At 53.9% G+C, this 20113-nt stretch overlaps 1 protein-coding gene across 4 annotated transcripts in view; it reads left to right on the forward strand.

The window, feature by feature from the left end:
• SMG6 (SMG6 nonsense mediated mRNA decay factor) overlaps positions 1-20113 on the forward strand; it is a 92683-nt gene that overhangs the window by 14436 nt on the left and 58134 nt on the right. For 3 of the 4 annotated variants that reach the window (XM_053366348.1, XM_053366345.1, XM_053366347.1), the window contains exons 5-10: positions 368-474; positions 1181-1259; positions 3757-3867; positions 3966-4160; positions 12372-12433; positions 15079-15224. In XM_053366348.1, coding sequence (XP_053222323.1) covers positions 368-474; positions 1181-1259; positions 3757-3867; positions 3966-4160; positions 12372-12433; positions 15079-15224 — 700 coding nt within the window. The remainder of the gene's footprint in view (positions 1-367; positions 475-1180; positions 1260-3756; positions 3868-3965; positions 4161-12371; positions 12434-15078; positions 15225-20113) is intronic. The other variant, XM_053366346.1, reaches the window with a different exon arrangement.

Consider the following 20113-nt stretch of genomic DNA (forward strand, 5'->3'; position numbering starts at 1 on the left):
GCGTGTCTCCATTTTAAGCCGGAGATCAAATCTCCTTTTGCCCTTGTCAAAAGCGAACTAGGATGCTGGAGCTGGGGGGGGGGCAGTCCTGCCTTTCCCCATCACTCGGCAAGGGGCAGGTGCTCAATCTTGCAAGGGAGGCAGGGAACAATGTCACAGCTGAGACCTGCAAAGAGGAGATTGGCTTCATTTTTAAAATAACTGTATGTGTGGGTTGTGTGGGTTGCAAATATCCTTTGCAACACTAGACTTGCCACTCATAGCCTCCATCTAAAATACGAGGGAAGAGTTTTTGGATTCCGGAAGAGGCCTCTCCCCAGCTCTCCCTTCCTCCTTCCTGCAAGTGATGGGCTTGTTTCTCCCCCAGGTTAAATACGCCCTCATCAGCGCCCAGAGGAGCCTGATCTGCCAAGGAGACATCTGCAGATACCGAGAGCAAAGCAGCGACACGGCCAACTACGGGAAGGCCCGCAGGTAGGGAGGGAGGAAGTCCTGGAGGCTCTTCTGGAGGGGAAGGGACTGTGTCGCTTCATGGGATAGAGCTCCTACTTTGTGTCCAGAAAGCCCCAGGTTCAGGTCGGCCTGCGACTGTTCCTAATCAAAGAACCTGGAGAGTCGTTGTGGACAATATTCAGCTGGTCCGACTCAGTACAAGGCAGGAAAGGGCTGTGGCTCAGCTGCAGAACACTTGCTTGGCATGCAGAAGGTCCCAGGTTCAATCTCCAGGCAGGGCTGGGGTTGTTCCGCTGCCTGAAACCTTCCTGAGGAGCCACTCCCTCTCCTTCCAGGAGCCTGCAGTCTAAACGTTGAGGAAGTTGAGTAGACAGAAGGGAAGGGGCAAAAGGGTTGATGTGAGCAGGTGCAGTTACAACATACTTTTGGGACTTGGTGCCAGTGGTGGAGAAGGGGATAAGGCTGGATAACAAACGTCGGTTTTGAGAGGAGAGAGAACCATAGCATCCCAGAGGGGTTCTTGGGGAACTTCTTTGCATGGGACGTGTGCGGCCACACTTCAGATATGGCTGGAATTCCAGCTCCCCAGGGTCACGCTGTCCCCATCTCTGCCACAGCCACTGGCAGGACCTAGGAGAGGACTCTGCCAGTGGCAGCCTCTCACTCCAGGGTCTCCCGCCCCGATGCAACCTAGCCTGTCCGTCACTCTGCTCTCTTGCCTCCCCAGCTGGTACTTGAAGGCCCAGCACATCGCCCCCAAGAACGGACGCCCGTACAACCAGCTGGCCCTCTTGGCTGTCTACACGGTAAGAAAGATGCAGGGAGGGAGAGAGCCGGGGTGGTCCAGGCACAGGAGGCTTGTGAGCCTCACGGCACCAGGAGAGGCATCGGCTCGCTTCACTCGTGAAAAATGCTTACATTTCTTAATTATTTTGCCAGTGTTTCAGATGCATGGCAGCTATTTCCTAAATCGCTAATATTTCGTTAGACGAATTAATTCAGCTGTCAAAAATAATTACTAGTAGACTTTATAAGCATTTACTGACTGAAATGGATAATTCCTCAAACATCTGTCAATAAGGCTCATTAGATGTACAGAGTTTGCTAGCTTTTTGTTCCTGCAGTGTGACCATACAGCACAGCTTCTGGTCCAAAGATCTGAGGGAGCTGCAGGTCCCCCTTCAGGACGGAACCCCTCGTTTATTTTCAGGCCTCTGTACTCAAAACCCATTGCAAGTACCTTGGCATGAGGAAGCTCCACGTCTGTGGACATAAATTCGCTGGGTGAGGGTTATCGTGGACAAATCGTACATCGTGTAGATAGACCATGGTGCTAGGAAGGCGTGTCCTTGTTCTGGTGGAAGGCTAACTAATGATTAAACTGATTTTTGAAATTTAAGTTGGCATGAGTTTTCATGCGGTTTTAGTCTGTCATTATTTTAGCTTTTCAAAAAGTCTTAAATTACTGTTACTATTTTTTTCTTGTTGATAAGTTTCTTGTTCCCCCCCCCTTTTTTTTTTTATAAATCCTTTGGTTTCTTTAAAGCAAGGAGTATCTAATTGTTATTAAATTAATTAAACCATTTAGACCAGCTTCTGGGTAGCCAAGGTGCCAGGTTTGTGTGCAGAATGTCCCAGGTTCAAAGACTGGGAAGGGCTCCCTGCCTGAGACCTTAGAGAGCCACGGCTGCCGGTCAGCGTATACAGCAGTGAGCTAAGCAGACCCAGTGGCCTGACTCTGTATAAAGCAACTTCCTTTGCTCTAAAGGATGCAGCCCTAGATGTGGCTGAGTCACATCTGTGTGACTTTATCAGAAACGGGGCTTCCTGCTTTCCCCCTGATCAGCGTAAGGGGTGTTGCAACAAGGTGCCCAGGAATATATATGCCATTTATTAGGAGCCACTTCATTTCTGATTGAGGTCCTTAGTAGCACCACTGGAAAACAGAAACACTCTGTGTCGGTCTCCCCCAACCTGGCGTCCCTCCTGATGTTTTGGACTACAACCTCCATCAGCATTGGATGGGACTGATGGGCGTTGTAGTCCAAAAACTTGTTAGGGTTTCAAGGTTGGGAGAGACTACTCTCCATTCTCTGAGCTAGCAGGAGTTCCTTTGCAAGAGAGTCTAGAGCCGTGGTTCCCAAACTTTTTCAGGGCCCCAAGCCCTTGGTTCTAAAACTCATTCTCAGGAACCCCTACCCTATAAAAAGCATTATTCAGAATTTGCACAACCCACTAAGGAAGATAATAACACAGTGAAATTCACTAAAGAATATCACGTGAAAAATATTTTTTACACATCCTTACAAAATCATTTCTAGCATAAAATATTACTATATAATATTAATATAGTACATTTCCGAGCACAATTCAAAGTGTTGGTGCTGACCTTGAAAGCCCTAAACGGCCTCGGTCCAGTATATCTGAAGGAGCATCTCCACCCCCATCGTTCAGCCCGGACACTGAGGTCCAGCTCCGAGGGCCTTCTGGCGGTTCCTCCCTGCGAGAAATGAAGTTACAGGGAACCAGGCAGAGGGCCTTCTCAGTAGTGGCACCCGCCCTGTGGAACGCCCTCCCACCAGATGTCAAAGAGAAAAACAACTACCTGACATTTAGAAGACATCTGAAGGCAGCCCTGTTTAGGGAAGCTTTTAATGTTTAATAGGTTATTGTATTTTAGTGTTCTCTTGGAAGCCGCCCAGAGTGGCTGGGGAAGCCCAGCCAGATGGGTGGGGTATAAATAAGAAATTATTATTATTATTATTATTCACCAAAAGAGCATGAAGCTCCACCTACCACAGACGTACGGTAACTAAGGCATAGGAAAATTACCAGTCATTGGCCATCTTGTGATAACTCAGAATTGTAAATACAGACCAATGTGGCTAAAAGAAATAGCAGTAAAACTCTCAATGTAAAGCCGCTCACTAGCTACAATGGCTCTGCTCTGCCTCCACGGTCAGAGGCAGCAAAGCTTCCGGATTCCACTTGCTGGAGATTACAGGAGAGGATCCTGCCTCCTGCTTTCCTACAGGCAACTGTTCAGCCCCTGCGAGAACAGGATGCTGGGCCATTGGCTTGATCCAACAGGCTCTTCTTACGTTCTTAGAGTTTTGCCCCGGCAAAGAGCTTAATCCTGTGGGGCTTGTGTTTGTTGCAGTCCTAGAAGCTTCATCCGCCCCTCTCCTTCCATTGCCACCTCCCCTTTCTCAGCAAGAAGGAGGGTGTTCCCTTTGGATCCCCCCAGTCAGCCCTCTGAGGGTTCTGTCTTGTAAGGGGATCTTCCTGTTGTTGTCTCTGCAGAGGAGGAAGTTGGATGCCGTCTACTACTACATGCGCAGCCTTGCGGCCAGCAACCCCATCCTCACTGCCAAGGAGAGCCTCATGAGCCTCTTCGAGGAGACCAAGCGGAAGGTAAGGGGTGGGGGCTGCGGACCCCTTTCCTTGCCCCCAGCCTCCCTCTCTGCCCAGGAGCACCCACCCTGACCCGGTGCCTCTCCCTCCCTGTGCAGGTGGAGCAGGTGGAGCAGAAGAAGAGCCCCAGCCGGCAGAGCAAAGGCAAGAAGTCGGCCTTCCGGCCTTCTGGGGATGATGCCACCCGCCTGGAGCTCTGGATCCACCCCTCGCACCCCCACGCCAGCCAGGGGCACGAGTCCGGGCGGGACTCGGAGCAGGACAACGGCCTCGGCAGCCTCAGCCCCAGCGATGTGAGTACCGTCCGTGCGGCTGAAATCCGTGTAGCATCATGTAAAGAGTGTTGCCCCTTGTGGAATTGGTTTGGTTATTGCATTTACGCCTCGCCTTTTCCTCCCAGGAGCTCCCAGGATTCCCCGCCCTCCTCGTTTAATCCCCGCAACAACCCCATGAGGTGGGTTAGCCTGAGGGACTTGGGCTGAGCTTTGTGGCTGAGTGGGGACTTGAACCCTGGTCTCTCCCAGGCCCTCGTCCTCTGGCACTCTCACCGCTGCACCACACGACTTCCCAGGATGGGTAGATGAGTGTGTACACATACGTGTACAAGTCGGCCAAGAGGAGCTTCTGTTGCCGGGCTCCCTCTGGCCACTGGATGGCGCTGCTCTTCTTGCTATGCAGGACAGGCTGACATGTTGCGGGGGGGGGGGCAACGCTGTTACGCTGAGATGCTCTGCCCTGTGCTGCTCACAGGGTAACTGGAGCCAGCAGAATGCAGAGGCAGTCTGTCTGTGGCAGGGGTGTTCCTGGCCACTTCTGCCTCCCCCCCCCCCCCCCCCGTCCCAAGCTGCCTTGGGAGAATGTCTTGCGTAGCACGTGGGGACAAGGCCTTGCCTCCGCTCTCACATGCCCAAAGTCACGCGGGTGCTCTGGTCCCCGCTGGGGCAGGAGGGGCTCCAAGGTGTGGAGGAGGCAGGCTGACCGCAGGATTAGGCCAAACCTAGTCGACTGGGACACGTACGGCCTTCATGCACTCTTATTCCGACCCGCCCCCCCAGCTCAGAATAACTTCCTTTGCTAAAGGTGTTTCTTCCCGATAAATGTTTGCCGTGGCCCACAGCACAGAGAAGCATTTAACATACAATTCAGTACCAATAATAACAACAGCAGTGTTGGACCAGGACCTGGGAGAGACCCGGGTTCAAATCAGCCCTCTGTCGTGAAGCTCACCAGGTGACCTTAGAAGACAGTCACTCAGTTTCAGTCTGACCTCACAGGATGGCTGTGTGAATAAAATGGGAGGTGGGAAGGAGAACTGTATGACCACCTTGAGCTCCCTGGAGGAAAGCAGGTGGGATGTAAATATAAATGAAATAAAGAATGAGGATACAACTTGCAGTGATGGATGGAGGGTGGTTTTTTGGTGGGGAGAACCTTGGCCCTCCCAGCCTTTGGAACGACAGTGTTAATTAAGCAATGGGCTGTGCTGGCACTTTGGGTGCTGGGTGGGTGGGCTGCTTCGCTGTGAGTGCTTTGGCCTGAGAGATCCGGGGCCTTGCCAATATGTTGCCCTATTCCAAGGAAGCATCTGGGCAGAAGCAAAGGGGCAGGTTGGCAGGAAGGAGGCAAGCAGAGGGTCACGGGAGGCACGTTGGCTGAGCTGGGCAAGAGGACGGGTTAGTGGCTCCTATTCCAAGTCAAACTAGCTCAGTGTCACCTACACGGACTGGCAGCAGGGTTTCAGGCAAGGAGCATTTCCCAGCCTTTCTTGGAGATGCTGCCAAGGATTGAGCCAGGGAGCTTCTGCATGCCCGGCAGGTGCTCTCTGACCCTGACCTCTAGCCCTTCTTCTGCCAATGGCAGAGCGCAGCTGCCTCCTGCCAGGCCCATCAGTGTCACACAGGAGTCAGTGCTCAACTGTCACTTTCAGCCTTCCGCCCGTTGGGCTCATGGAGGTTCCCTGGGGTGCCTGGCTTTCATAGAATTGTAGTGTAGCAAGGTACCATTTGGGGCATCCAGTCCAGCCCCCTGCAATGCAGGAATCTCAGCTAAAAAATCCCTGACAGATGGCCAGCAAAGCTCTGGTTAAAACCACCAAGCAAGGAGAGTCAGACACCTCCCAAGGGGAGTCCCTTCCCCACTCGAACAGCTCTTTCTTCATAGCACTGGAGCCCGACCTCGGGGGGACGGGACACCCCTTCACCCCCCCCCGCTTTCCTGGGATCCCACTGACCGTGGGTGCCCTGCTGGCAGGGACAGCACTGTGCTTTTGGCCTGCTGTGCCAGGCCTGCAGAGAGCAGTTGCCGAAAGCCCTGGAGGTTGACTCAGCGAGCGCTGGGGGGGTTCCCCCCTCCTTTCTGTTTGCGGAGCAGGTTCCCAGGCGAGAGAGAGAGAGGGGCTCTGCTCCCCCCAGCCTCCTTCGCTGGTGCCGTGACGGGCAACCCAGAGTGCTGCTGTGTGTGCTTCATCTCTCTCTCTCTCTCCCCCTCTTCCTCCTCGAGTTCCTTTGACCCGGTCACCAAAACCACCCCTCAGCTTTTATTTTTACGCCCGGCCCGTTTTTGTTTCGAGCCCTGAGGTTTGGTCTCTTTCCTCTAACGGAGAGAGAAGTTCTCTGAGGCGGAAGCCGCGGGTGCCAGGCTGCAGTTGGGCTGGTTAGACGCGGAAACCACATGCCCGGCCCCCGCGGGCTTGGGGACGTGACTCTCGGCACGCAGCGCCTGGCTCACCCCCGGCCCCTTCCGCCTCCCAGCCACCAGCTGCACCCACCCCTCCTCCCTGGTGCTCTGCGTCTCGGGAGCGAAACAGGCTTTTGGGGAAACTGTCCCACCAAGCGCCGCTTCTGCTCCCTGCTGGGGCTGAGCTCCTTGCTGCCTGCAGCCCTCTTCAGGGCAGCCTTGCGTGGAGCCTGCCCCCCTTCCCCTTCCTTCCGGCCCCACTTGACCTTTCGCTGCCACCCACAAGGAGGCCGGGGTGAGGTGAAGCGAGAGTTTCCAGGCACGCGAAGCCCAAAAAAAGAGAAAAGAGGCTCAGCGTCTTAATTTTAAAAGCGAGGAGAGAAGGCAGGTTGCTGTGACTACTGGGGAGCTGGTTGGCTGGAGAAGTGGGCCGCTGGGCATGGCAGGAGGGTGCCAGGCTCCCTTGACCCAGGAGAGGACCAGGCAGGATCCCATTCTGCAGAGGCCCTCAGCGCCAAGGGCTGTGCAGGCATTTGCAGCCACTTGCGTTGTGGTAGTGCTGTGGTTGTGTGTGTGTGTGTAAACTGAGAAACTGTCCCATTTTTGTGCCCTGGTTGTTGGCTTATATTTTCTCGTTTCTTCTCTGCATCAACTTGTGGGGAGTACTCTGTAGATCACAGAATCCCTCCCTTCTGTAGCCACAGCCACTCAGGATCCTCCCCCTTCCCTCTCTGGCTTCTGAATCCATTCCCTCCCTCAGTGTTCCCCACATGCACCCCAGTTTATCAGTAATCATCAGGACTAGGAGCCTATTTTTTCTTTGAAAGAAGGAACCAAGAGGTTTGGGATGTTGAATTCTAGGGCCAGTAGCAGGTTGCTCTGCTTGATGTGGAAGTGCTACAGTTTGATTTTTTTAAAGTGAATAACTAAATCATGATACATTGGTTTTATTAATTTATGTATTAAAAGATATGCACCCCGCCCTTCATCACAGGATAATCAGGATGGGTGAAAATAAATGCACAATATTCTGATTTCCCCCCAAAACATCATTTGTGGAAATTGGCTTGAAATTCCAAGTGGGAAGAACACAGCGGCTGTTGCCTCTGGTTCCCCGTGCCCCGGGGGGCATCTGCTTGGCCACTGTGAGAACAGGGTGCTGGGTAAGAGGGCCTGATCCAGCTGCTGCTCCAGGCCTCTCCTGACGTTTGTGAGCATTCAGGAGGTTGGAGGAAGCGCTGCTCTCCTGGCCCACCCATTTCCCAAGGGAGGCCTGAGGCCTGCTCTGGGAAAGGGTGTCTGGAGGGGGCTCTTGTGCCAACCGGCCAGACAAACACGTCTCTCCGCTGAGCCCGGCTGGGTTTGTCCCTGGGTGCATCTGCTCCCTTCGCTCCTCCTTGTTACTTTTTTTTTTTAAGCAGCCACCCAAACTGCCCCCCACCGTGACATCCGTGGCGCTGCTTCCTCCCCTCCCGCATCCGGTCCCCTGGCAAAGAAACAAGCCTTGTCCTTCCGCTGCCCCGCGCTGGTTCCGCCGACCCTTCTCTGCTCCGCAGATGCGTCGCGGCTGCCGAGGGGAAAGTTTGCCTCCTCGCTTGATAAAGAACAGATACCAGAGTGCGGCTTCCAAACCTGAAGTAACCATTTTTAACTGGAAGCAGCCTCTCCTCCTCCTCCTCCTAATCCCAGCCCTACCGGAGCAGCTGTGCTGGAATCCTGCCCTTATTTGGTGCCTGCCCTCATTCCCACCAGGGATCCTGGGGCTCAGGTGCCGAGCGCAGAGCCCCAGCCCCCCGGATCGGGGCCAGATGGATTGGTGCTCAGAGCCGGGGCTGTTGCTGCTGGTGGCTCCCCGGCACAATAGCTGTGCTCTGCCTCCATATTCCTCTTCCTGGGAGTCGCAGGCGAGGAGAGTGTTGCTGATTCACTCGGGTCCCACTTGCTAATCAGAGGGTGTTGTGTTGGATGGTCCCCTTTCGGGGGACCTGCGGCAGGACTCTTCCTAGGTTCCTGTAAAGGATTAGGCTGGTGGTTCCCGATTGGGGGGGGGGCTTCTGCCCCCTTGGTTCCATAAGCTCAAGGCCCCCTACCCTACCCCGTAAGAAGCATTATTCAGAATAGTGACATGCACAACACACTCAGGAAGATAATTACACAATAAAATTCAAAGCAGTAACAATTGCTTGCACATTTTTTTGAAATCCAATTACAGCTAGCTAGTTTAATTATTATTATTTCAACAAAACTGATGAACCTAATCTTGTGAAAGCAGCCTTTCGAAGTCTGATAACCATTTAGCTATTGGGAGTTTTTAATGTTTGAAGTTTTACTGTGTTTTTGTATTTTGTTGGAAGCCACCCAGAATGGCTGGGGCAACCCAGTCAGATGGACAGGCTATATAGTTAATAAAATTATTCTTATTATTAGCAAGAGTTTTAGATACCACATTCAGGAGCGACTTCACCATTTGGTAAATTCGTAATGTGATGGCTGACCTTGTCTCCTTATGTCCTTCCTATAGATATGGCATTGCTTTTATTCATATTGCCTGCTTTGGGCGCTTCCCCACCCCCAGAATCAGAGTTACTTAGAAAAGGAGCTCGTGGCGCTCTCGTCACCATCAGTCACACTCAAGATTGTACAAACCTCCCCTAATCAGCTTTCCCTGGGAAGTTTTGCTGCGGGGCGGCACCCAAGTGTTTCAGATCGAAATGTGTGAGCGGGTGAACGATCTTCAGCCTTATCGTTGTGTCTTTCTTTGTACGCTGCTTTCCCATGACGGAGCCACGCACAAGCAGCTCATGAGAACGCACAGATTTGAAATAAAACAAGATTCCAAGATAATGCATTAACAGTTGCAAAGCGGATCGCAATGTAAACAAAAAGCCACACGAATATCCAGGCCTGGGCTCAGCCGAGCTGCCCAAACAACAAGTGCCGCCCGTGACCTCTTCCTCACTGAGGACTAGTCTGCTTTGGTGTGTTCTGTACGGGGTAGCAGGAGATGGGGGAACCCCCTCTGCATAAATGGGTTGTTGAGGCAATGAGAAAGGCCAGCCACTGGGCTGTCTTCTTTGCTCTTTGTGTTTTGTGGAGGGGGGCACAGGGGGCGCATTTCTCACCCCTCCGCCGCTTTGGGGAAGTGCATGTGTGCCCCCCCTCCTCCCCCTCGCCTCGCGCAGCCGCCGCAACCAGCAGGTGGTGCCACTTCCTCTCCCGGGGGCTCCGTTTCCCTCTGGCTGTGAGAAGCTGGAGGTTCCCAGGGGGGGGCTCTGCCGGCAGGTGAGTCACGCCAAGAGCACAACCACGCAGAGAGTCATTTGGAGAGCAGCCGCTGGCCTGCCCTTGAACCTTCCCACCAGCCTCTTCCCAGGGCTGAGCTCATCGGGGTCACGCGGGAGGCAGGAGGCAGGCAGGCAGGCAGGCAGGCACGCTCAGAGGGAGCTGGATAGGGGCTTTCCTTGCCCTTCTCTTCCCACCCCAGAGCACCACCACCACCATCATCACAACATTTATATTCTGCTTTTCCTCCAAGCAGCTCAGGGTGGTGTGTGCGATTCTCCCCCACTAGCCTGGGAATATCAGAAGAGCCTGGCTGTGGGATTAGGTCAGTGGCCCACAGACCCCAGCCTCCTCTTCTCGCAGGGGGAGCCCCCAAGCACGACCCCACCCCAGGAGCCCTCTCCCCTCCTGCAGTTTTCAGCAACTGCTGTCCGGAAGCCTCATGGCTGGTTGCCATCGATAGCCCTCTCTTGCGTGAATCTGTCCAATCCTCTCTTAAAAGCATCCATGTCGGTGGCCGTCGCCGCTGCGTCCTGCAGCAGAGAGGACTTCCTTCCATCTGTCCTGAATCTTCCAACATTCCGCTTTGCTGGATGTCCACAAGTTCTCATGTTATCCTCCCAACAACCCTGTGAGGCAGCCTGGGCTGAGAGAGAGGCAGTGACTCACCCAGGGAACTTCAGGAGGGCTGAGCGCCCTGGCCCCTCCCAGATCCTAGCTGAGCACTCTAACCCAGGGGGTAGCCAACCTGGTGCCCTCCAGGTGTTTAGGACTGCAACTCAGCCAGAACGGCCAGCATCCAGGAGTGATGAGGAGTTGTTAATAATAATAATAATAATAATAATAATAATAATAATAATAATAGTACCACCTCACCCACCTGGCTGGATTACCCCAGCCACTCTGGGAAGCTTCCAACACATAAAAAAAACATAATAAAGCATCAAACATTAAAAGCTTACCAATGCAGTAGTCCTGAACCCACCTGCTCTGACCACTGCTCTGCACTGCTTCTCTTCCATTCTTCCCAGGTTGCACCCCAACTACCTGAGGCCTCACCTATATTAAATTTACATCCCCTTCCTTTCCCCCAAAGCACTCGGGGCAATGGACACCTGTCCCCCACGTTTCTCCTTGCAACCACCCCTGTAAGGTAGCCCTGGCCAAAGGAGAAAGCTGGTGGATGGCTTGAGGTCACTCAAGGAGTTTTGTGGCCAGATGAGGGATTTGAACTCGGGTCTTCCCCGCATTGACAGGACTTGCATGCTCTGTGTGTGTCCCTCCCTACTGGAGGAATTGGTTGGGTCCGACCCCCTGCCGCCATGCTTCAGGCATTGCATGGCAGCCTGCTTGCACAATCGAGGAGGGGCAGGCCATGGGATTCCTGGGCCAGTTACTGTCTTGGAAATGGATTGGTGCCACAGTTGGGTCAGTGCAGGAGAGTTGGCAAAGCAAAGGGGGGCTGGTGGTGGTAGAATATGTCAAAAACAGAGGAAAAACCACCTTGATTCTCTCTGTCTGGCAGCCTTTCCTCCGTCTGCAGTTTGTTGTCGTTCCAGTGAATGTCTTGGTTTTAATACATTGCTCTGTTTAGTTCAGTTGGTAGAGCGTGAGACTCTTAAATCTCAGGGTTGTGGGTTTGAGCCCCACGTTGGGCAAAAGATTCCTGCATTGCCAGGGCCTGGGCTAGATGTGCCTCGGGTCCCTTCCAACTCTACAATTCTGTGATTGCACCTCCCATTCAGCCTAAGAATGACCTTCGCCTCAGGCCAACCCTCTAGGATGCCCTCCAGCAAACTGTAGTTCCCAGGATGCTTTGGGGGGAGCCGTGACTCTTCAAGTGGTTTAATAACGCTTTAGGGAGATGGTGTGAATAACAGGAGGGGGAGAGTGGTCGTTGGCCAGGCCCCGCTCTCGGGCTTCCCTTTGGGGCACCTGGAAGGCCACTGGGAACGCTGGCCTGGATGGGCTCCCTTTGGCCTGCTCCAGCCAGGCTCTTAGGACGCTCTATTGTGAAAGCAGAACCTCCATCCACGCCCAGGGACAGTCTGCCTCGGAAAACCAGAGGATGGGGACACCTGGAGCCTTGCTGCTGTTGGGCTCAGGTCCCGCTTTGGCCACTGAGACAGGTTGCTGGACTGGCCTGACCCAGCTTCAAGGCTCTTCTTAGGTCCTTGCGTGTGGCCCTCGCATTCCCCTCTGGAAAGTGGCGGTAGGTGGGCACCCCTGGGATTCCTTGCACACATGCTCCCGTCGCTTGCAGAGAACCTTGTCCGCCAGCAGAGGGTGCCGTGGGCCTAGCACGTCTCCCCCCTCAAAAATGCAGCTGTCTGGCACTTGCCCTCGCGCTTGGAGGGCCGGGGCACAGACATTTGGTTCCCATCTGCCGCCCCCCCGCCCCCTCTGCACATCCCAGGCCAGGTTATCCTGTCACCCGGGACTCTGGGCTCGTTCACAGGAAAAGGGAGCGTTCGAATTGTTTTCTCATCTTCTTCAACATCATCTTTTCTCTCTCTCTCTGCTTTCCCCCCCTCTTTCCCATGCAGCTGAACAAAAGGTTCGTCCTGAGTTTTCTCCATGCCCATGGGAAGCTGTTTACCAGGATTGGGTAAGGCTGCAGGATGTTTGTTTTATTTTTCCTACATTACGAGGCCTTTTGGAATTCCAATATTGTTAGCAACTGGGCTTGTGTTTGGAGCGGAGGGCACAGGGTGTGAAGCCGCCTCCTCCTCCTCCTCCCCCTCCCAGGCCGGCTCTGGAGGGCGGGGCAGGTGGGGGCAAGGGAGAGGGTCAGCACTCCGGCCGGGGCTGGGGCTGGGAGCGCCACCGCAGCAGTGACGCAGCTCTGGCCCTCCTCGTCCAGCACAGCAGCTGCCCTCCTTTATCAGAACAAATTCGTCCCCAGCCAAGTCCATTTGTGCCATTTTCCCACTGCCGCCCGGAGCTCAGGGCTAGACTGCCTCTGCCTGTGGAGGTTCTGTTTAGCATTGAGGTCTGATGCCCCCCCGATCTAAATCGTGTCCTCCAGGGATTGGCTCCTGACAAACTGAGGCAGATTGTCAGAGAAATGCCAAGCAGAGGAAAGGAAGTCCCTCTTAGTGCAGCGCAGAGTTAAACTGTGGAACTCCCTCCCACATGAGGCCATGATGGCCAACAGCTTGGGCGGCTTTTTAAAGGGCTTAGGCAAATTCATGGAGGAGGAGGAGGCGGCTATCGAGGGCTTTGCTCTGCCTCCACAGCTGGAGATGGGGGTGCTTCTGAGTCTCTGTTGCTGGGATCCGCAGGAGGGGAGGCTGCTGCCCTTGTGCTTGAATCCTGCTTGCAGGTTTCCCAGGGGAACACCTAGTTGGCCTCTGTGAGAAGAGGACGCTGGACCAGAAGGGCCCTGATCCACCAGGCTCTTCTGCTGTGTGCTTTGTCTTGTCCATCTAGCCCAGCATGTTCCACTCTGACCGGCTGAGCCTCCCAGGATCTCTGGCAGATAAGCGTCTTTCTCCCCCATTTTCACTCGCTACCGAATTCTGGGTAGCAAGCCTGGGATTGAACCTCCCCCATGCCAAGCATTCATTCTGCTGTCCCTGGACAGGTTTCCCCTCAGGTGGCCATTGCTTCTTGGGGGACGGCAGAGGAGCTGGCGTTGCCCCTCTTGGGAAGCCTCCCTGGGTGCGAGGAAGAAGGAGCCTCCCAAAGGGATGCCCAAGAAGTCAGCTCCAGTCTGTGCCCTCTCGGACTTCCACCATCCCTGACCGCTGGCCATGCTGGCTGCTGGGTGTGCTGGGAGTTGGAGTCCAAACAACGGCCGCAGGGCCGCGGGTTCACGTCAGCTCCCACAAGGGCCGAGTTTGAGTTGGCTTTGTAACTGGGCGACCTGCAGAGCTCCCTCTGCTGTGAATGAGAGTGCAGGTGCTCATGTTTCCTGTGACAAAACAACGGAAGCGATTTCACTCACTGAGACACACACACACACTTTCCAGTGGTAACCACGTGTAGGGTCAAAGTGGTAATTTCTCTTCACCAAAGTACTTTGTCTCCTTGTGCTCGGCAGATCTCGACGGCAGCCCCATAAAGTAGGCCAGTGTTGCTGAGAAATAGCAGCTTTTCTCAGTCCCACACAACCTCCCCTGCTTGCCCCGCACCCCATTATTATTATTTATTACATTTATATTCCACCCTGCCGCCAAGGAGCTCAAGGTGGCGTACATGGTTCTTCTCCCCATTTTATCAACAGCCCTGCAAGGTAGGCTAGGCTGAGAGGCAGTGACTGGCCCAAGGCCGCCCAGGGAGTTGCGTGGCTGAGTGGGGACCGGAACCTTGGTCTCTCTAGTCTTAATTCGACACCTCTCCACGTCTCCACAACAGCTGGCTTTCTAGCAGATTCTGCCGTTATCTTTCATCCCCATAGAATTGTAGAGGTGGAAGGGACTCCTGAGGTTCATCTAGTCCAGCTCCTTGCAATGCACAAATCGTGGCTAAAGCATCCCTGACAAGCCCCCCCCCCACCTCTGCTTAAAAACCTCCAAGGAAGGAAAGGCCACCACCATCTGAGGGACTCCATCCCTCTGTCGTCTGGCTCTTACAGTCAGAAAGTTATTCCTGATGTTGAGTCGGAATCTCCTTTCTTGTAACTTGAAGCCATGGGTTCGAGACCCCCCCTCCAGAGCAGGAGGAAACAAGTTTGTTTCTCCTCTGAATCTCCTCTTCTCCAGGCTAAACATCCCCAGCTCCCTAAAATGTTCCTCACAAGACTTGGTTCCCTGCCCCTTTTTATCATCTTGCTTGCGCTCCTCTGCTCCCAGGTTGTCGTTACGATAATTACTGTCTATTTGCAATTGTACTGGGAGATAAGTGAATAATAATAATAATAATAATAATAATAATAATAATAATAATAATAATAATACAGTGGTACCTCTGGTTGGAATGGGATCCGTTCCGGAGGCCTGTTCGCAACATGAAAAGAGCGCAACCTGAAGTTTCGTATCTGCACAGGTGTGCAGCGCAGTCTGGCGCTTACGCACGAAGCACGATTTAGCACTTTTGCACATGCGCGAGTGGCGAAACCTGGAAGTAACCCTTTCCGGTATTTCCGTGTCACCACGGGACATAAACTGAAAGAACGTAACATGAAGCAAACGTAACATGAGGTGTGACTGTAATAGAAATAACAATGCGATGCAAACGGCGTTGTTAATAATGCAATGCAAATAATGAGCAACGCAAACAATGCCTCCCCTCCTTCCTTGGTTTCTTCAGGATGGAGACCTTCCCTGCTGTGGCTGCTGAGGTCCTGAGCGAGTTCCGGGTGCTGCTGGGGCACAGCCCCTCGCCCATCGGAAGCACCCGCCTGCTGCAACTCATGGCCATCAACATGTTTGCTGTCTACAACTCCCAGCCCAAAGGTACTGGAGGGGGACAGGTGGGGGAAGGAGTCAGGAATGAGCCCCAGGCCTCGGTCCTCAGGCGCTGGGTTTGGGGGCAGGACACAACTCTGGTGCCCAGGAGGCCCTTTGGAAGTCACAGGTTGAGAAAACCCCAGCGGGCAGAACTGAGATCTTGAGAGCAACTCTTGCTGGTTAGCATCCAGCTCAGGGTTCCCATGGGACCATTTGCTTCCTGTGTGGAGAGGCGCTTATAAGAGCCTAAGGAGAGCCCTGTGCCAGCTGGATCAGGCCAGCTTTTTTGTCAGCCTGTTTTCGCAATGGCCAGCCAATGTGAAGAAGCCTGCAAGCAGGACCTGATCGCTACAACAGCTCTCTAGTTGTTGTTGCCCATCACCCAGTATTCAGAGGTAGACTGTCCCTGGGCATGGAGGTTCTGCTATCGCAATTTGCCCTGCTTCCCCCCCCCACCAAAGGGGGCCCACCTTGTTTCAGCATCCTATTCTTTCAGTGGCCAACCAGGTGCCCCCTAGGGGAAGAAGCTAGCAGCAGGGCACTCCCCACCTGCCATTCCCAATGTAGTACCTCTAGGCAGGCTGTCTTTGTCCTTCCTGGTGAGCAGAAGCAGCCAGTGGGTTTGGTCCAAGGAAGGGCCCCAAGGAAGGGCCCCTGACACATCGAAAGAGCCCTGCCTGGGCCTCCCCTAAATTCTCCCCCTGTAGCCCTCCTGCTGCAGCGCCAGCAGAGATGGGGCCAGCAGGTCAGATTTGTGGCTCTCCTGCTGTGCCGTCCTCTGTGGCACCCAGAAAGTATTGCTTGTGCAACCTTTTTCTTTCCTTTGAGCCTTGGTCTTCCTTCCTTGCTCCTCCATTAGCATCTTGCTGACTGACGGTCCCATCCTGTCCCCCACCCCACTCCGCCTCGGAAGTGCTGTAGGGAAAGGTGATGCCTAGCCAGCCCCCTTTTGGTAGTTCCTTGGCAGTCCAGAACAGTGCCCCCACCGCCCCCACCACCCCCACCACCTCAGAAGCTGCGATCTCTGTCCCTTGCATGCCGTCTCTCTCCAGAAGGAGGCGCTGATGGGCTCCCTTTGCCCCCAGGAGGACCAGGAGGAGGCCAGCGCAACACCTTGCCCCAGGTGTCCTCCTTGGGTGCTTTGGTAGCCAGCTGCACACCCGCCTGGCAGGGAAGTGGGGGGGTGCCTTTATCCTGACCACAGGCGCATGGAGAATGTGGTGGGTGGTGTGTTTTTTAGGGGGCGGCTCTGTAATTTGGGCACAGGGAGAGAGGGGTGGCTGGAACGGAGTTTGGAAGCGAGTTAATTGAAGCCGTGCCTTGTGGCAGGGCATCTCCGGCAGGGGGAATCCTGCGAGCCCCCTCCCCCACCCATCTGTGCCCAATTTACTCCAATCTGGTCTCGGTGGGGCTTTTCTCCCACCCCCAAAGCCCACCCCCTTTCTCTCTCTCTCTCTTTCCCCTTTTTAATAATTTGTTTTATAATTCCTGGAATCAAACCCATCTCAAACACACTGTTCTGTTTTACTATATTATTGGATTATACTTCCTATAAATCACTGGAGGGATGTTCATAGGGCCACCGCCGGGATCACTTCCCTTCGCCGCAAACCCCCCACCCCCCCGGCACGTCTTACACACATATCCAGGCAGTTTGTCTTCTGGCCTTTTTGTGCCCTTCCCAGCTGAGCAGGGCAAGAGTTGTCCCCCCCCCCCCCACCAACCAGCCAACTTCAGGCTGTGTCTCCATCTGGCTGCTCTTAAGCGACTCCCAGGGTGGAGTTCAGCATAGTGCTGGTCCAGTTGCTCTGTCCACACGAGCTTTTTGGCCTGTTGGGCAGAACAACCCCCCCTTCCCCCCCCATACACTCCTCTGAAGCTTCTCCCCTGAGCCAATTTTGGGAGGTCAGGGTTGGGAAGCCCTGTTGCACAAATGACAGGCCTTGCACTGGCCTTCTGGCGATTGGGCTTAGCAGGTGACCCTCCCTCCCTCTGTATTACGTGGAGAGGGAGCCTCTGAAGAGCAGCCACTGGATCAGGCCATGGTGGGTCTGTCTAGCCCAGCAACCTGTTCTCACGGGCCAGCCAGGTGTCCCTGTGGAAGGCCTGTGCTCCACAGCAACACACCCCTCTTGTGGTTTGCAGCAACTGGCGTTTGGGATCGTTGCTGCCTCCGACTGCGGAGGTAGAGAGAGCATCCATCATGGCTAGGAGCCCTCCATGAGTTGTCTTTCAAAGCCATCCTGGTTGGTGGCCATCCTTGTTTCCTGTGGCAGTGAGTTCCACAGGTCAGCTGCCCCCGTGTGGGCACCTCCCTGTAATATCAGGCATGTAGAACGTTGATTTACATTTTAATCTCTTCTCAGTTCATTGCTGGTTTTATTCTTGGAACTAAATGTTGTCATTTAGTCGTGTCCGACTCTTCGTGACCCCCTGGACCAGAGCATGCCAGGCACTCCTGTCTTCCACTGCCTCCCGCAGTTTGGTCAAACTCATGTCAGTAGCCTCACCATCTCGTCCTCCATCGTCCCCTTCTCCTTGGGCCCTCCATCTTTCCCAACATCAGGGTCTTTTCCAGGGAATCTTCTCTTCTCATGAGGTGGCCAAAGTCTTGGAGCCTCAGCTTCAGGATCTGTCCTTCCAGTGAGCACTCAGGGCTGATTTCCTTCAGAATGGAGAGGTTGGATCTTCTTGCAGTCCATGGGACTCTCAAGAGTCTCCTCCAGCACCAGAATTCAAAAGCATCCATTCTTTGGCGATCAGCCTTCTTTATGGTCCAGCTCTCACTTCCATACATCACTACTGGGAAAACCAGAGCTTTAACTATACAGGCCTTTGTTGGCAAGGTGAAGTCTCTGCTTTTTAAGGTGCTGTCTAGGTTTGGAACTAAATAGTTGGCTTTAACTATTTTTACTGATAACATTTCTTTTTGCAAATTGTTTTGAGAGATTTCTTTTTTAAAAAAAGTTAAGCTGTGCATTAATTTTATGAAATAAATCGAATCAACAGCCCGCCCACCAAACCGAGGCCTGACTCCTGGACCCTTTCAGAAGGGCCCTTGTGGTTCCCCAGAGTTCCTCCGAGGCCTGTCCGCAACGTCTTTTTACCAGTGCCTCCTCGATGTGCAAACCACACGGCATCTACCAGGACCAGAAAGCCCCAAGCCGAGTCCAGTTTTCTCAGCCGCCTATAAAAATAACGCCGGCTCATCTGCTGCAGCCTTGGTTTAGTGGCCTTTTAAAATTAGCCCCTCCGGAGTATTTGAGCGTAACCTCAGGCTCCTGGGAGCAGAAAGAGCCACATGGGGAAGTGGCCCCCAACCCTGCTCTCAAACCCCAGTCTCCACGCTGCACCTCTTCACCCACACCCCAGGTGAGCCGGGGGGGGGGCAGAAAAGCTGCAGTGACAAAGTGGGGCTGGGGTGGGAGCAGGGAGGATGCCGAGTGTTTGCAGGTAGCCGGGGATTGGGGCCGCCTGCTTGCAGCCAGCAGACGAGGCAGCTGCCTTATTGGGCTATTTGTCCATCCAGCCCCCTGTTCTCTGCTCCAACTGGCAGCTGGTCTCCAGGGTCTCAGGCTGGGGAGGAGAACCCTTCCATCACCGGGGAAGCTCCGTGGCAGAGCACCTGCCTTGCATGCAGAAGGTCCCCTGTTCTGTCCCCATCAGCATCTCCAGGCAGGGCTGGGAAAGGTCCCCTGCCTAAAACCTTGGAGAGCCATTGCTGCCAGCCAGTGAAGACAGTACTGAGCTAAAGGGAGCCAACAATCTCAGTATACGGCAGCTCCCTAACTTCCGTAGCTCAGCGGTAGTGCACATGCTTTGCATGCAGAAGGTCCTAGGTTCCATCCCTGGCAACTTCTCTGCATAGGGTTGAAGAAAAGACTCCTGCCTAAAACCCTGGAGAGCTATTGCTTCCAGTCAGTGAAGATCACCCTGAGCTAGATGGACTCTGCATCAGGCGGCTTCCTATGTGCTCAAGATCCATTTTTAACTGATGATGCTGGTGGCTGAAACTGGGACCTTCTGCATGCAGAAGTGGGTGCTGAAGAAGTTTCAGTCCTTGTGCCCTCCAAATGACCTCTGACCAGCCCAGGGCAGACAGAGAGCACCAGGCTGACAAAGGCTGATTCATCAGTTAAGTTCTGGGCGGCCAGAGCAGGAAAGTCTCCATGCAGTATATCTGAATGGGCAGCTCACCAGGGTGGCAAAGCCTGCTGCATTTTTACTTATTTTTTGCTTTCTAGGTTGCATTTCATTTTTCAAGGTCTGAGATACCTTGAAACCATTTTTTTTAAAGGTAGGATGCATTTAAAAACAAAAAAAACCCTAATCAACGAAGGTTTCCTTGCTTGTTTCCATGATGGAAGGAAAGGCTCTATTTGCGGAGCTTCCTCTCTCGCACCCGCTGTTCCCACAGAGGCTCGTGCCACCGTCTTTTAAGGTGCCCACAAGGCCGTCAGTTGTTCAGACTGGGGCGGGCTGGACCAACCACCCCTCTGGAAGACCCGTCCCTCTTGCAGTGCTTGGGTAGTTAAGCTATGGAATTGACTCCCACGAAAGCTCGTGATGGGCACCAGTTTAGATGGCTTAAAAAAGATAATTGGGGGGGGGAGTGGTTCAGTCCTCTGCCTCTCCAGGTAGAGCTGAGAAATACAGGAGAGTCAGTGCCAACGCTTGCAAGCTAAATGAGCTGGCGGCCTGGCTCAGTAGGAAGGCCGTTTCCTACATTTGTCTGTGACTGTGCGAAGGGGGTGTCCCCTGAGTCCGCTTGCCAGCTGGTTGTGGGCAGCAGCCCCTTTGGGGTCCGCAAAGCAGCCAGGCTGACTCCCTTAAATCCTGCCTTGTCTGTCGGGGCCTGTTTCCCAGAATCCTCCTGGGCCACCCTTTGCCATCAT

Source organism: Podarcis raffonei, chromosome 15 (genome assembly GCF_027172205.1).
Source record: "Podarcis raffonei isolate rPodRaf1 chromosome 15, rPodRaf1.pri, whole genome shotgun sequence".
NCBI classification, from domain to species: Eukaryota; Metazoa; Chordata; class Lepidosauria; order Squamata; family Lacertidae; genus Podarcis; species Podarcis raffonei.